Below are 21,293 nucleotides of genomic sequence, written 5' to 3'. Positions count from 1 at the left end.
ACGTGCATGATGTGGCTTGTATTCTTATTTTTTTTTTTCTTAATGAAAATTAGCAATTTGAAAGCAACTAATGGGAACAGCCAATACAGCTGAATTTTATTGGTACGGACTAGTTCTGTGACTGACCTTCTCTGTTCAGTGGCAGTAGGAGCTCTGGTTATTTTTCTTTAGCAGCTCACATGTTGGGAACACACACACAGCCTGTAAATATGGATTCAGGAGGAAAATGAATACAGCAGTGTTCAAAGCCGCCAAAAGCTTAGAAATAATGTTCTGCTGTGACTTTTCCAAACTGACATCTTGATGTTGGGATTATAAATGAAACCATTGTGTCAGCAAATGCCAGCACTAATAGAAAGCCTTTATTAGTGGTCCATTGGCTAATTCTGCTTGTCTAACCCCTTTGGATGGACATAGTGTCAGAAAACATACTCACAGAGGTTGCTTTGTGTGAGATTTGGCCTGCTGAGTGATTACATGGGAGCACAAAGATATCTCAATGACAAGGTTCTTTGACTAAAATTTGTAAAGTCATTTTCTTTCCCTAGGCCTTGGAAAGGAGTGAACTGATTTTTAATCTGCAGCTTCTGTGAGTGATATTTGCTTTGTGTCCTATCACCCTTCTGTTCGGCCATTCTCCCCTTCCAAGCAGGTAAACCTACGCTTAGAAAAATTGTTTCTTCTGCTGAGCCCCGATGGACTTGACAGTTGTCATTTACAAGCTCTATACTCAAATACATTTCTTTAGAGCTAAACCGTCTCACAGCTTTAATCTTTTCTCTTTGCACATGCAGGGAATGCCTAGGAGCCAGAGACCCCTATTGTGGCTGGGATAACAAGCAGAAGCGATGCACCACCATTGAGGACAGCTCCAACATGAGCTTATGGACTCAAAATATTACTGAGTGCCCAGTAAGTGGAAATATTTTGTATGTGTATGGATGTATGAGTATTTGCATATATTTAAAAGCAATAGAGCAAGTGAGTGTGTGGCAGCCTGAATGGGACTGGCTGGTACTAAAGCATCCAGAGTCCAGTGGCACATACTTCCTCTAATATCTCTGCACAGATGCTTGTTGAGAACACAGAGAAACCCGCGGTATTTTTTTTGCTCTGGAAGGGGGATTCCAAAGCAAGTTTTCAGCCCCCATCATTCCCACCTTTGCATTGAGTGGAACAGGGTGGGTCGTGCTGTCGGGTCCCTGCTGAGGCCCATGTAACCTGTACATGAAACTTGAGCGGCCTCAGGGCTGCTCCACTGTCTGCACCTTCTCTTGGGCTTCCCTGCAGGTTAGGGAGGTCAGAGTAGGTAATGATCAGTGTCCCGGGACAGCATTCAGTTCATTTTCCTCTTGAATCTCTGAGCCAGGGCCCACAGGATGACATGGTAGTGATGAGTTGATGGTTGGATTAGATGATCTTAGTTGTCTTTTCCAATTTTAAGGACAAGGTACCTAGGGAGCAGCAGAGAAACACCAATTGTGGAAGGCTTGCAGAGGGAACAAAAAGATATGTATTTACTAAAGAACAGAAGGGAAAGGGAGAATCTATATAAGAGAATATAAGGGAGTTCAGTTATAACTTCAAATTTAGCAGACCAAAGACAAAACCTATGAGGTGTTTCATGGAGATGGTCTTCTTTCCTTGCCCTGCTCTCCAAGAGATGCAGCAGTTAAAAGAAAGTGACTTCTTCAATCAGTGTGAGTTGACTCTCTGGCTCCCTTACTACCCACACACTCACTTTTTTCTGTCTTCAACATCCAGTTCCTGGCTGCGATCCCCGGAAGCTATCTGGCCAAATTTAATTCCTGCTGCTTGAACTATACCTGCAAATGTGGTTGGGAAGGAAAACTAGTCTTATTTAGTAAGTTGTAAGAGTGTGGGGGAGGAGAAATTCTCATTAATGTCTATCTTTATTATCTAACGTCAATTAGTATGTTAATACTTCTAAGTCCAGTAGACAGAAAGGGGGCTGATGGGTTATATCTTCAGTATGCTATTTATGTCTGGAGCTACTGCGATGTTTATTCCCCTTATCTTCCTTACTTCTCAGATATTTTCCCAGGAAATATTAGTCATTACTTCAATCCATCCTCAGCTTGGCAGGCTTAAGTTTTTCACTGCTGGATTCAGAGGCTTGTGTGTTTATAACCCTCCTGTGTTGAACTGGGATGCAGTGCTTCTTGATTGCCCATGCTGTTATCTCGTCCTGCTTAATGCCTGTGTCTGTTGATAGGTGTGTGAGGTGTTAATCCTCTAGTTTGAACATGTCTGCTGTGGTGCACACTAGGGAACAGGCTACTCCAGATCTTTGTTTCAAGGTCATAAGAATCCAGCACAGAATATTCAGCTTTGGCTGTTCTTGGGGTGTTAGTTTTACATTTGTTTTAGCATCTCCCTCGTAGATTATTTTCTATTTAGGTGCTCTCATTCTGCTGCATGCATGAGCTCTGTGCTCTTCCACTGATAGGCTGCCAAGCCCTTTGAAATTCACATGCAGTTGTTTTCTTTTTCTTCCTCCTCTGCCCTTTGCTGGAATGAATTCACCTCTGGCATGGAATGGAGTGGCTTATCTAAGCACCTCCATCAGCTATGTCCAAGTATGTTTTTCATGTTCAGTGCACAAAAAAGATCATGGTCAACAGATGCAAGAGTCTAGGGCAACATGTGCAGATCACCACTGGAAAGGAAGGGGAATGCAGCAACACAGGATCAGATGTCACTGGGACTTCAGTTTGATGAGTTACCATCTAAAGAAGTCCTGTTGTTTCTCACCCTACTTGTCTGGGATGAGCACCAGGCACTTAGCTGTGCTGGTACAGCTGTATGTGAGATCACACTCTAGTATGACAGGGTGTAGATTAAAAGCACCCCTCCCAAATAAACTTTTCCTAACCCAGATCCTGTCAGGGAGTTCTTCTGCAGCCTTGCCCGCAAACAGATGTCCTGGCACAGCTAACAGTGTGGTACACAGGAACTTTTAAATCCAAATCTGGCATATTATTAAATCATATCCTAGAATGACCAGGCCTCTGTGAGTCAACTAACTGCCTATCATGACTTGACTGTTGCTCTTAAGCAAGCATGCTTGTTCAGAGCTGTTCTGCACATCTTTGTACAGCACTACCTCAGATTCCCAATAACTAGATCTAATAAGAGATCTTAGCTATGGGGTTAATCATGCAGTTTTTTATCATAGTATGTTGTGCAATGTTTAACATATATTACTAACAGGTAGCACCCAGAACGTGCTATAAGTTCATTGCTGACGTTGCAATGTCAAACATCCTACACCATTTTCTTGCTCATCTATCCCCCAGCTTCTTTTTGGGGTGACTACCAGACTTGTACCTTCCTCTCAATTTTTGTGCAGCAACTCAGCTGCAGTGCCCAGAATTACCCTCCTCTAGCCCACACCCAGGGGACATCAAGTGCCAAAATGAAAATCTATAATGAGTTTCTGAAAACTGAGAATTCTCCTCCCCGCTTCCCAAGGACTTTATACTCCAGACAGATCTGAGTGACTTTTTATGAAAATTGTGAAAAAGTTTTCCATTGAAAAAAGTTCAGTTTCTTGCTCTGAACACTCAGTTGTTTCAAGGAAAATGCTGCTATTTATGGAGGACATTATTTTCACCTAGATCTGGTTTTAGAAATGATTGAAATATTTTGACTGAAACTTCGCAAGAACTTTCACCATCTATCAGATAGCCAAAATGGAAAATTCCAGCTGAAATAATCAAAGCTTGATAAAGCTATAAGCAGGTGACATCTGAATCCTAAGAGAAGGTACAGATATATTAAAAGCACAAGGAATGCTTCTAGCCTTATCTGTAATATCAGAATAAACACTGAAAATATCCTGGCAGCAAGAGGTAGGAGTGGTAGTTTGAATTTTTATATCCTGCACTTGAACCCATAAATGGGAAATGAAATCATAGACTTATACAATCATTAAGGTTGGGAAAGACCACTGAGATCATCTAGTCCAACCATCAACCCTTGGTTGGAAATGGTGATGCCTTTGGTAGGAGAATGTCAGTTTACTAAATGTGAGAACTCTGAAATTAGAAGTATTGTCAAATAAGAGATGGCCATTTGATCACAAATGTTTTAAAGATGTCCTCTCTGTTGATGGACACTGTTGGCTACAAAGGATTTGCCTTGTGAAGATACTCCTAAAAAAGATCAGTGCCCATGAGTTTTTATCCTACTTCCCAAGTTTGCTCTTTTGAAGATATTTTTATGAATTTAAAGATGGAATAATAATCCATATGTAATTTCATAAGTAAAAAGAGCCTTCCCACACTCACAACGTGACATGTTTATAAATCTCAACATTTCAACTATGGCTGCTTATTTGTTTAATTTTTGGGTTACTTCCCAGTATCACTGATGAGCCAATAATTATTTGTCAGTTTTTTGGTGTTTTTTTTTAATTGAAGCCACGGACCATATCATACCACTGATTTCTGAACAGAGCTCCCTGCTGGAATCAGCAAGGCTTTCTGGCTCAAAAATGAATAGAAATGATCCAGTACTTGGATTATGACTTTTGTAAGGCAGGAGGAAAAAGGAGATAAAAATCTAGTATTAAATACCTTGAAGTAGTTCTTTTGATTTTTTTCTCCCTGACTTTTAGCAACCCAACTGTATGGATTCTTGACTGCACACATGTTTAAAACAAATTCAAAAAGCAACAGCAAAACTCAGTGTTCTTTTCGCTGGGCGTCTTGCCTTGTAACCTGCGGCCCAGAGCAAATTTTTACAACAACATGACAATCTACTGCAAACAGAGGTTTGCAACAGATGCTTGATACCCCTCAAATGCTGCCCGAAAAGCACAGTAACAGATCTGTATTACTTCTGCGTCACTGCTGTGTATTTTTGATGCTGCTGCAGATGAGCAAGAGGAGAAGATGGCAGCCCACCACAGGTGCATTGTGAGTGTTTAACGTTGTGCCAGGCTTGCAGAAGCCCAGTGCGTTTAAGAGGATGAGTGTTTGAATGCCTTGCCCTGTGCCCACAGTTGTCTCACTTGTGGACCCCAAGTAGGTTCACAGTCTCCCCATGCCTTGGTTTGGAGAAATGATTTCCCCACAGGGAATCCCAGGGGACTGATTCTGCTGCTTGCAGAGCTCCACCGTACATGGCACAGTGGGGTTGGCAGTGGTAGCTGGCTCAGATTTGGGGCCAGGGCTGTGTGCCAGGGCCCCAGCCTCTTCTTCACTCCTCTTTGTATGCAACACTGAGGCCAAAGCCAGTGCTGCCTTTGCCAGTGGGTTTACCAAAGCTGCTGAGCATCCCACCAGCCCACAGTACCACCTGCAGGTCCCTGTGCTTTGAGATTTGGGATAGGGAGGATGGAAGGAGCTGCTAGGAGAGGGTACATCATGATGCTGCACTAGCAAGGAGAAAACCAGTCACAGAGTAGAAAGAGATGGAGGAGAAAGAAGGGAGACTGTAGCGAGGTGGAGATCAGCCTTTTCTCCCAGGCAGCAGCAATAGGACAAGAGGGAATGGCTTTAAACTGTGCTGGGGGGGGGGGGGCGGCTCAGGCTGGGTATTAGGAAAAATTTCTTCTCAGAAGGGCTAGTTGGGGATTGAAACAGGTTGTCCAGGGAGGTGGTGGAGTCACCGTCTGTGGAGGTTTTTAAGAAGAGGTTAACTGTGACACTGAACAACACGATTTAGTGGTATGGTGGTAATGGGTGGATGGTTGGACTAGATGATTGTAGTGGTCTTTCCCACCTTAATGATTCTATGATTCTGTGGTTTTCAGCTCCTCAAGGAGCAGCACAGGTGTCACTATCAAGCTGCAGATGTTGGGTCAGATTCCCTGGAGTCATAGAGTGTCATGATTGTAAGAACTCAACTGCTTGTTGTGTCCAAATCTCTTTTGCTCCCTGTTGTGCACTGAGGCTGCAGGGAAACCAGGGGAATGTTTACTATTCTGAAAGAACCACTTGCTTCACCTAAGCGATCTGTGATGTTGCATCCTGCGGTCAGTGCCTGTAGGACAGGGAGAGAGGGGCTGTGTACCCCTGCGGTTGCCACCATGATGTGTAAGGCCGTTCTTACAGTGTGTTTGGACAGGGCCAAAGTCAGGGAGGCCTCAGTCTGAGCCTGTAAATGTGATTATACCAACAGCCCCAAGCACTGCAAAGGCAGAAGCATCGCAGAATGGGACAGCAGGCACTGGCCATGCATTGCTCAGGAGGCTGAAGCTGTGCTGCATGGGGCCCACAAGCAGGTGGCTTTGCGGCCTGCAGGCGGGCGCTGCGTGGCAGGGCTGGTTGGGTGCCTGCACGCACACGTTAGGTATGCAGGATGGAATTTGGAGGTAAACATTGGTGCTGCATAGCCTGAAAACAACCTTCTGTTTTGAATCCTATTCACAGGCACAGACAGCTCCTATCTAAGCTACATCTTAATTCCCCCAGCAGCGTTGTTTGGCATTTCTATTGTGGGACCATCTCCAGAAATGTAAACTTGCTAGTAATGACCTTTTTTTTTCCTTTTTTTCCTAAAACTAGGTGAAAAACCTGACAACAAATGGAAGACTGGGGCCTTGGTCCCCATGGCAACTGTGTGAGCATTCGGATGGGGACAGCACAGGCTCCTGTATGTGTAGGTCACGTTCGTGTGACAGTCCTCGTCCTCGCTGTGGAGGTCGCAGCTGTGAAGGGGCCAGGATCGAGGTTGCAAATTGTTCAAGGCATGTCAGCGTCTCTCTGCATTTTTGGAAGGAAGCAATAGTTGTGCCTGTTCACAGCTTATCTCTTTCCTCGTGTTTCTGTGACCATGATGTATCGCAGCCAAAACGATGTATATGAGGCCCAGCTTGAGATCAGAGCAAAGGGAGCCTGGCACTTTTATGTGTCTCAAAGGGACCTTGGAATATGGGCACCCCAATAAATGTTAACGTTAACCTTGCCTATACTGAGCCTCAGTTTCCCTCAAGTGTACGTAAGTAGTGATTCATCAGGAGATGAGTAAGGCAGAGGTAGATGTTATCCAACTGAACAGTAATAAGCTAAAAAACAGCAGTAAGCTCTCAGTCATTATTTTGTGAAGTCTGAATTCTGAGGTTGTGTTGCAAAAAGCAGAGCTCCTGCAGAGCAGTGCTTGAAGAGACAGGACCTAACATGGCTGTAAGTAAGGTTTGCCTGTGCTACTCACATCCTGTGTGCTGCCTGCAGCATGCCATCCTGGCAGCGGGAGGCACCTGGGGGGCACACTCACTGGGCACGGCACATAAATAACATGCAGCTTGGCTTACGCCCATGCCACCTTCTTAGGGAAATCTGGAGCTCATACTTCAGCAGTATGAAAGCTAAGTGTCCTCTGGTGGGGTGCCTAGACACAACTGCCGTGTTTGTGTCCATGCTACCCCATCACCCTTGGATTACATCATGTCATGACTCAAGGAAAGATGACACAATGGGGTAAATACTACTTAAGTAGGGTGGTACCAGCCAATATTTTGGTAAATATTGGGTCAGTTCAGTTTTTTATCTACTTTATCTTCCTTATAAATGTTGATTCCATTAAGGACAGCTGTCTCTTGGCTCCTCCCTTGAGATAAGTGCTGGTCTTGGCACCAAAAATTCAGCAATACTCATGTTTGATTTGGCATCTCTCCTTCCAGTTGTGGGCTGTGCTGCCTAAAAGATGTGTAGTCATTCCCACCTCTGTGCTGCCACCGTGGGCTGAGCAGAGCCTTCACAGGGCTGGCTGTTCATGTCACTGGCAAAGGCAAATTACGCCAGAGGGATGGGTTTCTCAGCAGTGCTCTGATGGCAAAAGAGGCAGGAACAGCTTCTGAGAAGGGGATGAAAAATAGATTATTCAATCTTAAGGCACAGGAAAACAGCATGGTTTGAAAAATAAGGACATCTGGTCATCCTACATCCGCCTCAGCCTTCAAATTTCCTTTAATTGACTTCATATGGCATTGAGATTTCTTTTTGCAAGGAGGAAGCAGGATGGCTAAAGATGAGTTCTATTAGAATGCTGGAAATCTGAAAATGGAAAGCGTCTTTATTTCTGTTAAAAACCCGCAAACCCAAATAGATACTGAGAATTGTTTTTCTGAGGAATTTTTAGGCAAGATTACTTTCCTTTTTTTTGCCACAATAGCAGCAACCTTCCATTTGATTTTGTCTTTTCATGTTTTAACATATAATCTTTGTTTTGAGTTAAGGACTAGGGAGGTAGTAGGTCATTTAAAACATGGAAGAATAACTTGGAAGAGTAGCACTTTTATGTAAGTGAATTTCTTGTTCTATGACCTTGTTTGGGGTGGGAGAGGTGAAGGGAAGAAGGGAGAGGGATACAAGAGCAAGAGGAGGAGGGGAGAAATATCTATCAGGGTTCTGAAATAAAGCTGCCAAGAACTGGCAAGAATTGATAACAAATACAAAAAGTGTGAAGGGCAACATGGGTTTTAACTTTCATCCTCTGCCCTGATTGGTGCTATGCCAGAAAATATTTCTTGCCAGCAGTGTTATTAGCCCAGCAAATGCTTTGAAAATTAACATCTGTTTTCAAGCTTAGCTTTCAAGAACCAGGGAGCACCTGAGTTGCTTTCTGACTAGACTTTTTAGAAAGGTTTTTTCTTAGGGGAAAAAGAAGGTGTTTTTGACTTAAGGCAGCGAAGTGTCAAGATGAGGCAGTTCTGTAAGACAGAGCATTGCCACCGGCTCCAAATGAAATGAAACCTGCAGCACAGAAAACAAGATGCAGTTCCTCCTCTCTTGCCATGGTGAGGCTCTGAGGTTTAGTAGTCCTGCCAAATCAGACCAAGGCAAGCTTTAATAATCAGGAGATTTTAAAGATGAAAATGTCAGCTTCTATGTGAGTATGTGGAGGAGTTACTGCATGGCAGCAGCCTCAGAGAAGCTGGCCACACGCACATTCTCTGACATCTCTGTTGTGAGGTGTGAACTCAGGGTTTTTACATCAATTTTCTTCAGGCTCAGTTACCACTTCTCATTCGAGATGCAATTATTTATTAACCTGAAACTCAATCCTGCCTCTGAGCTCTCACTTGCCTTCTGGTTTGCACAGATTTAAGGTCACACTACAGTGATGTTTGCAAGCTGCCATGAAAGCCGGAAGCAATTATTGTTATTTTTTATGAAGTTTGAGATTTCCACCTAATAGAATTCAATGCCAAAGGCTTTAGGAAAACACCAAATATTACGAAGTTCGTGAGAAAATTATTGGAGCTGGCAACAATTTTGCTGTAAGAGATTTAAAGCATCACTACCTACTGAATTAAAGGATTTTTTAATATCCTTTGGCACAGTTGGCATTGGTGAGCCTCAAAACCTGCACCCTTTGCACAGGAGTCCAAGAGTCCAGGAAGTACAACTTTGGGATCATCATTTGGCCCAGAAAAGAGATGCATGGGGAAGATGATGTGGGAATAGGCAGTGGGAATTGCAGCAACCACACTGTTGTCCAGAAAATCCTAGGAGAGATTTTCAAAATCATTCAACATTGGATTCATTCTCTTCCTATCCCATTCTTAGACACTTCAGCGGCAGGGAAGTAAGGCCAATGCTAAACAATTTTGAGAGCCCGTTTTATAAATCTCAACTGGTGTGAAGTCTGCTTGTTATGAAAATTTCTCCAATTAGTTTAAGCCGTCTCTTGTCAGTGCCATACATGTTTGACAGTTAAACATGGGAAGACTATTAGATAAAACCCCCATAATCTCTTCTCTCTCATTCTTTTTATTAGAAATGGCGCTTGGACACCCTGGTCTTCCTGGGCCCCATGTAGCACCTCCTGTGGGATAGGCTTTCAGGTCCGCCAGCGGTCCTGCAGCAACCCTGCTCCACGGTATGGGGGCAGGGTCTGTGTTGGACAGAGCAGGGAAGAGAGGTAAGAGATGTTAATGACACTGTGTGTTCACTTCTGTGGTTATAATGTTGGCAGCTGGAAATGGTGGATCTTCTTTGAATGCGGAGGAAGGCTGAATATACAGAGCAGAAAGAATTTCATGGCCAAGGAGGGGTGAGGTTACTCACATATGGCCTCTCTCTTGCAATATGCTTGTGAACAGCAGAGACTGATGCCTCCTCAGTGAAAGGAGAAGCTGTGTCTGCTGTCAGCAATATAGGGTCCATAGAAAGTTACACCGTTCTGACCTGTTCCCAAGGAAGCAGTTGAATACGTGCAGCTTTCATTGCCAATTTCAATTCAAGACAGATTCAAAGTTGAATTTTTGCAGGGTATGGCATAAAAATAATCATCTTTTTTTTCCTATCTGAACTAAGCAAATTTCATGCAAAATCAATTAAAAACAATACAACAGTACTTTTCTAACCTTCAGAGCTATCTGCACTGTTTTGTTTCTTCAAGCTCAGCCCCTCCTTAAACACATGCTTCAAGGCATCTAGATTTGGTTTCCAGCTTTGACATTTCATTAAAGGCCACCTCTGCTTGGCAGTAGACTGTTGCTTGTCCCTTGAGTGGTCACTTAAGACAGATCTCTCTGCATTTCTCAGAATACAAAGGGCAATTCATTTAACTTCCCTTATTCCGGACATTTTAATGTTTGGTTTGATTTGTGGCCATTCAGAATGGTCCTTTTTGGGTTTTAAGGACTACATCTGAGTCAATTACAGTCCTATGTGATTCAATTTGAGAACAATATTGATTAAAAAGCTGAACAAAATTGAAGTTACCTTTTCTAAAGGGAACATGAAATAACATTAATTCAGGGCCTGCTTTTGAATGCATATATCATCCAGTTCAGCTCCAGATACAAACACTAGTTTCTTAGGGACCAAACAACAGTAACGGCCATATCATGAGTTGAGAAGATTACCAAGTGTTTAGCAGCTCCCAGTAGTGACAGATCAATGTTGAGTTGACCTCCTATTAGTTAAATAAGAGCCAGGTTTTGCAAATGTTTATCATCCACTATCTCTGTTTTTGACATGTGCGCTTCATCTTCTGAATTCTATAAATTCAGTGCTTAAAAGTTTTGATTAGAGCACTTTCAAAAGCACAGTCTTGATCATTTGCTCCAACTGGAGTATTTACTCAGCCTGGAGAAGAGAAGGCTCTGAGCTGACCTGATAGTGGTCTTTCGATATCTAAAGGGGAGCTACAGGAGAAAAGTGTACAGACTCTTCAGCAGAGTCTGTGGTGACAGAATATGGGGAAATGGTTTCAATCTCAAAGAGGGTAGATTTAGGTTAGATATAAGGAAAAAGTATTTTACAATGAGGGTGCTGAGGCACTGGAAGAGGTTGCCCAAACATGTGGTGGATGCCCTGTCAAGGCAAGCCTGGATCAGGCCCTGGGCAACCTTCACTGCAGGGGAGTTGGACTAGATGACTTTTAAAGGTCCCTTCCAACTCTAAGGATTCTGTGATTTTATGATTCTGACTGTCTCAGTGGTTAGCCTGGCCAACTACTCCTCTGTCTGTATAAAGGATACAGTTCTCTGCCACAAACAGGAATATTGCTAATCTGACTGCTAGCTTTCTATGCATGCAGTAAGTGCACTCAGATGTGGTGCACCATCCAGCTTTGCATCCATCTTCATTTTGTCCCTGAGTTGTGCTGACATGGATGTTTTTTGAGTAATGTGCTTTCTCCTTTCAGATTCTGTAATGAGAACAGTCCGTGTCCATTACCAATATTTTGGTCTTCATGGGGTCCTTGGAATAAATGTAGTGTGAATTGTGGTGGAGGAATTCATTCAAGGCAGAGGTCCTGTGAAAATGGAAATACATGTCCAGGCTGTGCTGTGGTATGTATTGTCTATTGACATTGAATATCGGGCACCTATTGTCATCTAGCTTCTAGGGACTTGATATTTAACTCCTCTCTCCATCTTGGTTTTATTTCTCAAGCTAGAAGAAATTGCTATCCTCAGCTCTTGCTGGAGAGGATGCTGAAATGAACTGGGAAGCAGAGAGGTGGCAGATTCCAGAAGTCAGTGAAGTTGGTGGGAGTGTGTATGTGTCTGTGTGTGTGTACAGGTTAGGACAGACTGGCACACAGAGAGCTTCTGCAGGCCTCTCTAGACTTAGATACCAAGTCCTTTACCTGACACTCTACATTTCATTTTCCCACTCCCAAGAATGATCCTGCTGAGTCAAGGAGGCCCTACAGGCATCAGAAATGAGTCTCGTTGTCATACTTGAGTAAACAACAGGTCAAATACCCAGTTAACCCATCAATGAGGCAATGACTACCAATTTTCTCTCTTTATTTTCCCTTTCCTATTCTGGCAGCTGTTTCATGCAGCTGTTTTAATTAGTTTTATGGGCAGTTTTCTTTCAGTGTAAGCAGATCTGATCTGGAACCTCCCATCTGTTCACAAGCTGTTTGGCATTTACTCTAGAATCATAAAGTCCTAAAGCATTACATTTCTCTCCCTCCGCCAGAAAAGATGGGTTTATTTATTTATTTTTAGACAAGTACTCAATGTCTTTCACTGGAATTCCTCCTGCTGGTGGTGAGAATTGTAAAGACCCCGTATCACCCCATCACCACCCAGTGAGAACGTTGGCGGTACTCTACAGATGCTCATCTTTATGTCAAGGATGGCAAAAGGTCCCCACTAGAGAGTTCAAAACGCCAACAAATCAAAAAAAAAAAAAAGATATAAAAATGATTATCTAAAAGTGTCTTTAAAAAAAAAAAAAAACAGTAAACTTTTCAAGGAATAATCTTTACAGATATTTTGTCCTCATGGGATTCCCCTGGGACGACCTGAGAGCAGCATCTGAGTCACAGCAGAAAACTAGTTTGCTGTTACTATTATGCATCGCCTGTATTATTTTCCTGCCCATAATGTAGCATGCTTTCTAAGCCCCACAGGACTCTGAGTCAGCAAAGAAACGCAAACCTGAGAGAGGCGTAAAAATAGTAAACATAGTTCATCCTTGAGGTCTACCTGAGGCTATGCACCATTACTGCCTCCACAGTGCCCATGTTTTGTGCTGTACCCAGCACTGTCTTGTATCTATGAGGTCAGAGAAGGTGAATGGAAGATTTTTTAGATACAGAGGGCACCCCATTGATTTCTAGGGTGCAAACAAATTTGTGTCAGTTAGTCTGCTGCTCTTTGATAAGGAAGGTCACAGTGGTTTTCCTTCCTGGCAGGAATATAAGACTTGCAACCCAGAGAGCTGCCCAGAGGTGCGTAGGAACACACCCTGGACCCCCTGGATGCCTGTCAACATCACCCAGAATGGTGCCCGCCAGGAGCAGCGCTTCCGCTACACGTGTCGTGCCCAGCTGTCTGATCCCCATGAGCTGCAGTTTGGGAGGAAGAAAACTGAGAGTCGATTCTGTCCCAATGATGGCTCAGCTATGTGTGAAACTGACTGTACGTCTTGCCAGTTCTGGGGAACCATGGGACAAGCCTAGGTTTGGTGGTGGAAGGGGGAATTTTCTCAGAACAGCACGAACCTGATTGTATTTACATAAATCTTGGCATGTATGACTAATGTCACTGCAGGATGGCAGGGATGGAGAGAGTCTTGTGACTTAGAGGTCAATGCAGCCCTGTAATGGTAGTATACAGTTATTCTTGGTACTGCCAGGCTGCCCCAAAGAGAATGGGCAAATCATGAGGATGTAAGAAGAGAGATTCTACAGGACAGTTTGTCTTTACTCTTCTTTCTCTCTGGAGGTCCCTTTGTGCACAGCCTCCAGGGTTATTCCCTTCACTATTGCTGTAATGCAAGTCAGCGTCCTGGCAGCACAGCCCAGACTGCCACAATTTGCTGCCCAGAAAGTTCATTTATCAAGATTACCACTAGATTCAGTTTCTCTGTGCACAGATTTCACTTCCTTCTAGCTTTGCTGTAACCCTGTGGAACACGACTCTTACTAAGGGCTTTCAACAGAAACTCATCCCCAGAGCGCATAAATCCTGATTTTATTCATGAGCTGAAGACTTTTTTTAAAGCACAGCAAACTGATTGATCTGTGATCATATGGTGTCTTGTTTGTTTTCCCTGAAGCTCTTGTTGATGACCTCCTCAAGACTGGTAAGACCTCTGCACGGATTATCAATGGGGGCTGGTCCTTTTGGGGGGCCTGGTCTTCCTGTTCCAGGGACTGTGAGTTGGGCTTTAGAGTCCGGAAAAGAACATGCACAAACCCTGAACCTAAAAATGGTGGCTTGCCTTGCGTGGGGTCAGCAATGGAATACCAAGACTGCAACCCACATCCTTGCCCAGGTAACCATGATTATCTTCCTGCATGAAATTCAGAGGTATTCTTCCCCATCTTAATGGCAGATACACCAAAAATAAGTATTTCCAAAGTGCTTTCTTTTTTTTCCTTTTCTTTTTTTTTTTTTTTTTACTTTGGAGGAATTTCCTTGATTTTTTAAAAAGCTATTGCAGTGACTCTTGTATGCAATCCACACATTTGGTGCTGTGACCTATATTTCACCTAGGCTAAGGGAGTAACACGGCCACATCCTCTAAAGGAAGTAGTATGGTGGCTTGTCTAGTAGTGTTTTGCTTGAGGCAGGTTTGATGCTCCATCCAGTGGAGAGCATTGTGGTACATCTGCACCTTGGTGTGGAGACAGGCTTAATGAGTGTGACTTAATGCTGTGTAGAGATGCTTGATGTGGCAGTTCTTCTTGTGAACACTTGTTTCTTCCCCCTCTCCTGCTTACGTATTGTTCTTGCGATGGGCATCTACTCTTGACATCAGTTACCATTTCCTGCACAGCCAGCAGGGAGTATTCTTGCCTGGTTTCCTGGTTTTCAAGTTTGTCTTCATGTTTATGTTGCACTCCTTGTCCAGAATAGTAATAATAGACCATTGACTACCGTATTCGCACTCTCTTATCATTCTCCTTGCTCTGTAATAGCTATCTAAGCTAAATTTAAATGATCTTAAACAAATTACCATGTCTCTTTGTAGTTCTAGCAATTTCTAGCAGTAGCTCTATCTACCTCTGGCAATATAGTTTGTGGCCTACAGTTGAAAGTGCTGCATTATTATGGTATTATTATGATATTAAAATTCAGTGGAAAGATAAAGTGCCAATGCAGATAGGAAAACATGATCAGAATGTGTAGCAAGAGCATAGCAGGAGTGTCAAATATTGCACTCTGTGGCCTATAAAAAGAAAATAACTCTAGCACTATAAAGGCAGCTATTAGTACTATTTTGGAAACTCTCAGTGGCTTTTCACTAATGTCTGTGCCCTTCTTCTGTGCTGTTTTCTCCCTTTAGACACTATGATGTTTTACAATCTGTTCTGAGTGCATGATTGCTATTTCTCTGTGTCTCCCTCTGTTCCTGCCTCACTCAATATGTATACACAAATCCTGGGTTTATCTTGCACTAAGTCATGAGGTTGTTATCTCCTGAAGTAGTGGCATGGGGACCTGAAAATCAGGTAGTGTAGTAGGCTGAAAAGAGGGGTTGGGAACCACCGTTCTTAATTCCCATCCTGGATTTATTATTAAAGTGTTATGGGACTGTGCTCACATAAAGCCTCTGAGCTTCTGTTTTCTGAAGGCTGGGACTAAAAGACTTTGGACCCCCAGAAGAAAGATGCCATATAAGCTCCACTTAGGTTGTATGACATTTTTTTTCCAAGTAAATGTGCTGTTACTATAGGTGAAGTGTCACAAGACAATGCAATAAGGATGTTTTATAAAAAGAAGTGTAAAAATAAAGCGATTACCCTTAAGAATAGTTTCTATTACGGTGCTTTATGATGCAGAGTCTTCTTGCGCATTGACTTCATTTAGCGTCCACAGAGTGCAGCACATTCCAACCCTCTCTTGACATGAAGCTCTTGTTGTGAGGCCCAAATGTCCCGGGGTACAAGCAAGTGCTAGCTAGTCTGGGCAGAGTAGATCTAGAAGGTGAGATACGGGAACTCTCTGTTACAGTGAGAGGAGTAATCACTGGCATCTACCTCTCTCTCCTTGCTTTTCCATATCCTCCAGTAAAAGGCTCATGGTCTTGCTGGACTCCTTGGTCTCAATGTTCAGCAACCTGTGGAGGAGGGCATTACCAGCGCACACGGACTTGCACCAACCCAGCTCCATCTAGCGGAGAGGATATCTGCATCGGGCTGCACACTGAGGAGGCTCTCTGCAACACCCACCCATGTGAAGGTAGCCACTTCGGGTCCCTGCTTCAGCTGGCTAGGGTGCTGATGGGAGCAAGGTGCATCTGCAGCATGTCGTAAAAATAAGGCAGGGACACCATCAGTTAGCAGCTTTACTGTCCATTCAGTAAATGTATGTTGAACCAGGGAAAAAGCAGACATCCTAGCGTTCAAATCAAATGCTTCATCACCTTTCTTTTTACTTGCTCACCAGACCATGCTCTGGCATTCTGGCGCTAGCCAGGCAGAATCTTGTAAATGGATGATCAATTTAAAGTAATTGAAAAAGCAAGACTTTGGTTCTTGAATGTGGAAGCTTTCAAGACAAACATAAGGAGTCATGAAGCATCAATCTGTACAGTTGCTGAAGGGGAGATCCTTTTTCTGTCTTACACAGACTGGCAGATGAGCGTGTGCTACAGCTCAGAGGACAAAGTTCAAATCTGTGCTGACTTTGAACCACTTTCGTGTATTTCTGATCCAGTGCTTGCTGACTCCTGCTCTTAGCAACCTTAGTAAAACTTTTTAAGTACTTGTGCTGGCTGCTGGGGATATCCCTGGGACACCGATCTCAAATTTGGAGGTCCTGTGCAACATTGTCCCATCCAACTGCTTATACGTCTTTAACCGCAGAGCTGATACAGGAGTTTTAAAATCAATTCTGCACTGTGCAGTGCTCCACCAAGGGTTCATTTACTCTGTATTAAGAAAATTACAATCTGACAAGTAGATTATGATGCTTGCACTGTTATTTGTATCACGATGATTAAAGTCACTGACACCCCCCAGATTAGATGTATGGGAGAGGCCCATCTGGACACCCTCCAGCATGGGAGAAGTTTGGTTTCCACATGGGATCCTTTTCCTTCTTGGTGATGTTGTCTTTGTGTTTTCTTGATCTTGGATTTAAGGTGGCTGGTCAGAGTGGTCAGAGTGGAGCCTGTGTAATGAAGAGGGCATCCAGTATCGCAGCCGTTATTGCGAGGTACACAGTCCAGACTCTTCTCAGTGCGTTGGAAACAGCACACAATACCAAGATTGCCTGTATAACGAAATTCCTGGTACGTACAATGCCACTGAAAAGGGAGAGGGTGGGCCAATGCAGGAGAGAAGCTCATGCCCAAGCATCAAGGTAGGGTGAGGTTTTCTCTGCTATGAAAGGATATAGATGCTTCTAGAAAAGCAAGCAAACTAACAAATAGGTTATCAACTCTCTTGTGGAAGTCACAGGATAACTGAAATTCCTTTGAGGCAGCTCAGCTCTCTTACAATACAGAATTACCTAGATCTGGAATGAATAACTAGTATTGCTTCACTCAAATTGAACTTTTTAACCTTGCATAGTTCATCTTAGGCTGGGTTATGAAAGTGAGCTCTGTTCTCAACATGGTGCAGGCAAAAGAAGGACCTTGAGATCAGTTATGAAAGGAAGCATCCCAATAGCGTGAAGAAGCAAGATGGGGTGGATGGAGACAACTACTGTGTGAAGTGGGGAGAATAATGAAAGGTCTAACAGCAGCATGGTTGATGGATAGATGGCAGTCAACATTTTCCACTCTATTTTTTGTGGAAATTGAATCTCTCAGGAAAATATTTGGTATGGGTCTAGCTTGAATAACATCTTCTAAATGTTCTTTTCTGGACTATAATGACCTGGCTTAAAAATGTGTGATCCCCAGATGGTAGTAGTCTCTTTTTTCCATGGTTTTCTCAGCTGTCTTCTTTCCCCTAAACTGAAGAAGCTAAATAGCGATCAGGTAACTGTAATTGCCAGGTCTTTGGAAAGGTTTTGTTGCATGTGGTTCACAGTCTGAGCTTTTCATTCAATTTAGAGAGACTCTCAGCTTGCTGCAGAACACATGAGCAGCTTCTTGTGTCTGGAGCACAGGGGGGTTTAATTACTTAAAGAAGTAAAGTGGTGGCAAAATGACAACTTTCTCCGATCTTCTTCTCTTTGTTTAGTGATCCTGCCAGCATCCAGCATTGATGAGAGCACAAACTGTGGAGGTAGGATGCCACTAACCATATATCTTATTTTTGTCTTAACCTGGCTTCTTTTCTCCCTGTGCAGTATCAGGCAAACCATTAATCTATACAGCTCACATCCCAGTGATAGCCTTAATTCCACTGGAGTCTTGCTGTCTGAGTCAGACTGAAGGAATGTATCACACAGGCCACTTCTCAGTTCCAAGATTTTTGTTTACTTGGGGGTTTGGCTTGGCCACCAAAGGTCATTAATTACCAGGGAACACATTGCTTGTCTGTCTCTACCCACTGGTTAAATGGTTCAGGAGAAAGGAAGGCATAGTCCTCATTTCACCACTGTAAGCCTCCAGCTATTTGGAGGCAGGTGTTTTTAAGTAACCTGTAAAGATTTCACTGAACAAAGTCTCTTAGTTCCTTTTCTGATATAGGACTAGATTTGAGTTCATAGTTGTCCTCCAAGCTCTTCTTTTCACTGAAGTCCTCACCTCAAAGAAGTTGTCTCTTTTCTGCATGTAACTTGCAAAGGTCCAGTCATTAGTGTCACTCTTCCACTGAACTGTGAGCCAATGTGATAAAAATCCAGACTAAAGAAAATGGCAGGTGCTTTCAACATTTTAAAATGCTAGTTTCACACTAATGACCATGTCAATTCCTGCTAGCACCACACCCCTGCTTTCCTGAAATCTAGATCATCTGCAGGCTGCCAAAATGTTTTCTCCCTGTGGAGATGGTGGGCAAAAAAAAAAAAAAAAAGCATGCCACCTGTGGAAGGGAAATGCAGCCACTGTGTTTGTGACCGTGGGACAATCAGTGGAACTACGGTTTCAGCACCTGCAATGTAACAGTTGGGTTTCTGCATCAGCCCTTCCCCTTCAGAGAGTGCAATATGCTTCAGTTCCAGGGCTCCTCCCTATGGGTTGCATTCTGCCCTTATGCTCTCTGTTCACATTTCCTTCTTTTTCCACCAGCATTGTATTTGCTACTGTAATCCATATTTTACCATAGCTAATATTATTTATTACTTAGCATTCTATGGTATTTGGCAAGAAAGCCAATCGACAGAAAATGTGTTGGTGCATCTCAGAAAATCTGTATTTTCCAAGTGAGGAACCAGAAAGCTTTCCCACAGGGACTTGCTTACTGCAGACAGAATAATTTGTTTTGTCTCTCAGATACTACTAAGAGTCACCTGATAAATCCGATGGGTCTTTGAAAGGAGAGAGTGAAATGTAAGAGCGCTTTATGGATATTCTGTGATTCTATGTTTTAAGAAGGATTTCCTACTGTAGTGAATTGGGAAATGTAACGGTGAACTGAGACATTCAGTGCAATATAAGCAAAGCTGGATGGAAGGAGAATGAAATGATGCCATGTAGCTTCACCACACACAGTTACGTATTCTGTGTTTTAGCTCTCATGAGTGAGGTAAAGTAGGCAGACATTTTTTAGAAAGAAAATGTCTTTTTGGAAATATCTTACAACATTTAGTAGGAAATTACTGTCTTTCTGCCATTTTTTGGACCATCATGAAAACACAATAGAAAGTGGTAATCTTGCAATAGAATTTTATGGTGTGGTTTGAAAAATAAATGTAGCTTGTCAGTCTAATAAATTCTGTGTGTTCTTTACTGTAATTATGATTGAAGTGCTTTATTTTGCTGTAGGACTCTATTGGCTTGGTTCCTTTTAAACTCAGGAGGATATTTTTTAACTAAAGATTAGAGGAGAACAGCAGACTAATGGGCAGAATTCTGTATTTGAAAAGCATATCAGTTAAAATGTAAGATGGCACCAAAAAACGCATACCGTGATCAGGTTAAGAATGAACCTCATTTAAAGCCACTTTCAGAGTAGTCCCTTCCATTCGTCCGCACGCAGTTAAGTCAACACAGCAGTCTGCCCAAATGAATTGGCTTTTTAAGTAGTATGAGAATTTTACCACTCCAGTCCCCACTGAGCCGCTGTGACCATCCCCTGGGACAGCTGTCCTGGGGGACAAGAGGTCAGACATCCCTCCCAGGCATTGGGCCCTTGTCATTCTTGCTTGAGAGGTTACAGAGAAAAAGCGTTGGAAGGGCAATAATATTTGGGGCCAGCCTTGCTGATTCTTATTCTGTAGATTCTCCCCTGCCACACAGCAAAAGGCAGCAGGATCATAAAGTTTTTTGCTACCCAAGAGTGCCTGTGGTTGCTTCGTTAATTTGGTGGCTGTGAGGATCCCTAATGTTTGTTCTGTTGTTGGTGGAGATCTTTTGTCAGTTCCTTTTACTGTGGGGTTTGAGACTCTCCAAAGGCAGGGAGCAGCAAGGAGTACTATTTGACATTCTTCTCCCACCAGCCAGAGTTGGGAGTCAGGTATTCCCAGTGCGTGGGACACTCGTGGAAGCTACACCTCCTTCCTGGGGCTTGGAGGGTGCTGCTGTAATCCCATGTGGAGGGATCTCTGTGGAAGGCTTTTATAGACTGGGAGCATTTCTTTTTGTAATATTCACACTGTTGCTGCCACACCTGCCTGCAACTACCTTCCTATCTTTGTGGAGAAAGCCAACAAAGTGGGCTTTTTCAAGCAGTTACCCCTTTTCCTTTCCCCTCCCTATTATTCTCATTCCCATGGTGACTCCTGCTGCACTGTTAGCCGTACAAATACACCTCAGAGGTAGTGCAGAGGTGGTCAAGAAGCACTCCTCTGTGAATAAGCAAGAATGCTGAGTGTGCTTGGAATACACGGGGGAGGACTGTGTGTCTCCCCCACCCCACACACAGTCCCATAGGCATTTTGGGCAGCCAGCAAAAAGGGCTTTCCCCTCTTTTCCTTCCCCTTCAGAGAAACACTGAGGATTTTTATCCCCTTATTTCCATGACACACACATGCTTTGGAATCCATTAAAGTGCATTGTTTGCACGGCTCATTTCTTTAGCTGTCAGCTTAACATAACGTTTAGATTCAATATCAATAGAGGGGAGAGAGAAGAGCCAGGGAGGGAGCTTTGAGAAAACAGTGCATGAAACTGTTAAACTGCACAAGGCAGAGCTGCAGTGGGGAGACTGATTTTCGGGGAGATTATGTCAGTTTATGTTGGAACGTAAGACTTGGGCTTCAGCAGCTTATTAAAGTTGATCCCAAGATGTCATAGCTCTGATTTGCACCTGTGGTCTTGTCGGGAGAGGGAAAAAGGCTGTTC

General features: G+C 43.3%; 1 protein-coding gene across 5 annotated transcripts in view; it reads left to right on the top strand.

The window, feature by feature from the left end:
- Window positions 1-21,293, top strand: part of SEMA5B (semaphorin 5B) — a 254,626-nt gene that overhangs the window by 212,257 nt on the left and 21,076 nt on the right. For all 5 annotated transcript variants that reach the window (XM_021398000.1, XM_021397999.1, XM_021398002.1 and 2 more), the window contains exons 14-22: window positions 795-912; window positions 6,537-6,718; window positions 9,751-9,894; window positions 11,629-11,776; window positions 13,138-13,363; window positions 14,004-14,222; window positions 15,962-16,132; window positions 17,037-17,186; window positions 18,088-18,132. In XM_021398000.1, the coding sequence (XP_021253675.1) occupies window positions 795-912; window positions 6,537-6,718; window positions 9,751-9,894; window positions 11,629-11,776; window positions 13,138-13,363; window positions 14,004-14,222; window positions 15,962-16,132; window positions 17,037-17,186; window positions 18,088-18,132 (1,403 nt within the window). The remainder of the gene's footprint in view (window positions 1-794; window positions 913-6,536; window positions 6,719-9,750; window positions 9,895-11,628; window positions 11,777-13,137; window positions 13,364-14,003; window positions 14,223-15,961; window positions 16,133-17,036; window positions 17,187-18,087; window positions 18,133-21,293) is intronic.

The sequence above is a fragment of the Numida meleagris genome, chromosome 5 (assembly GCF_002078875.1).
Source record: "Numida meleagris isolate 19003 breed g44 Domestic line chromosome 5, NumMel1.0, whole genome shotgun sequence".
Lineage (NCBI taxonomy): Eukaryota > Metazoa > Chordata > Aves > Galliformes > Numididae > Numida > Numida meleagris.
Note: the sequence above shows the minus strand (reverse complement) of the source record. Positions and strands in the feature narration are given on the sequence as shown.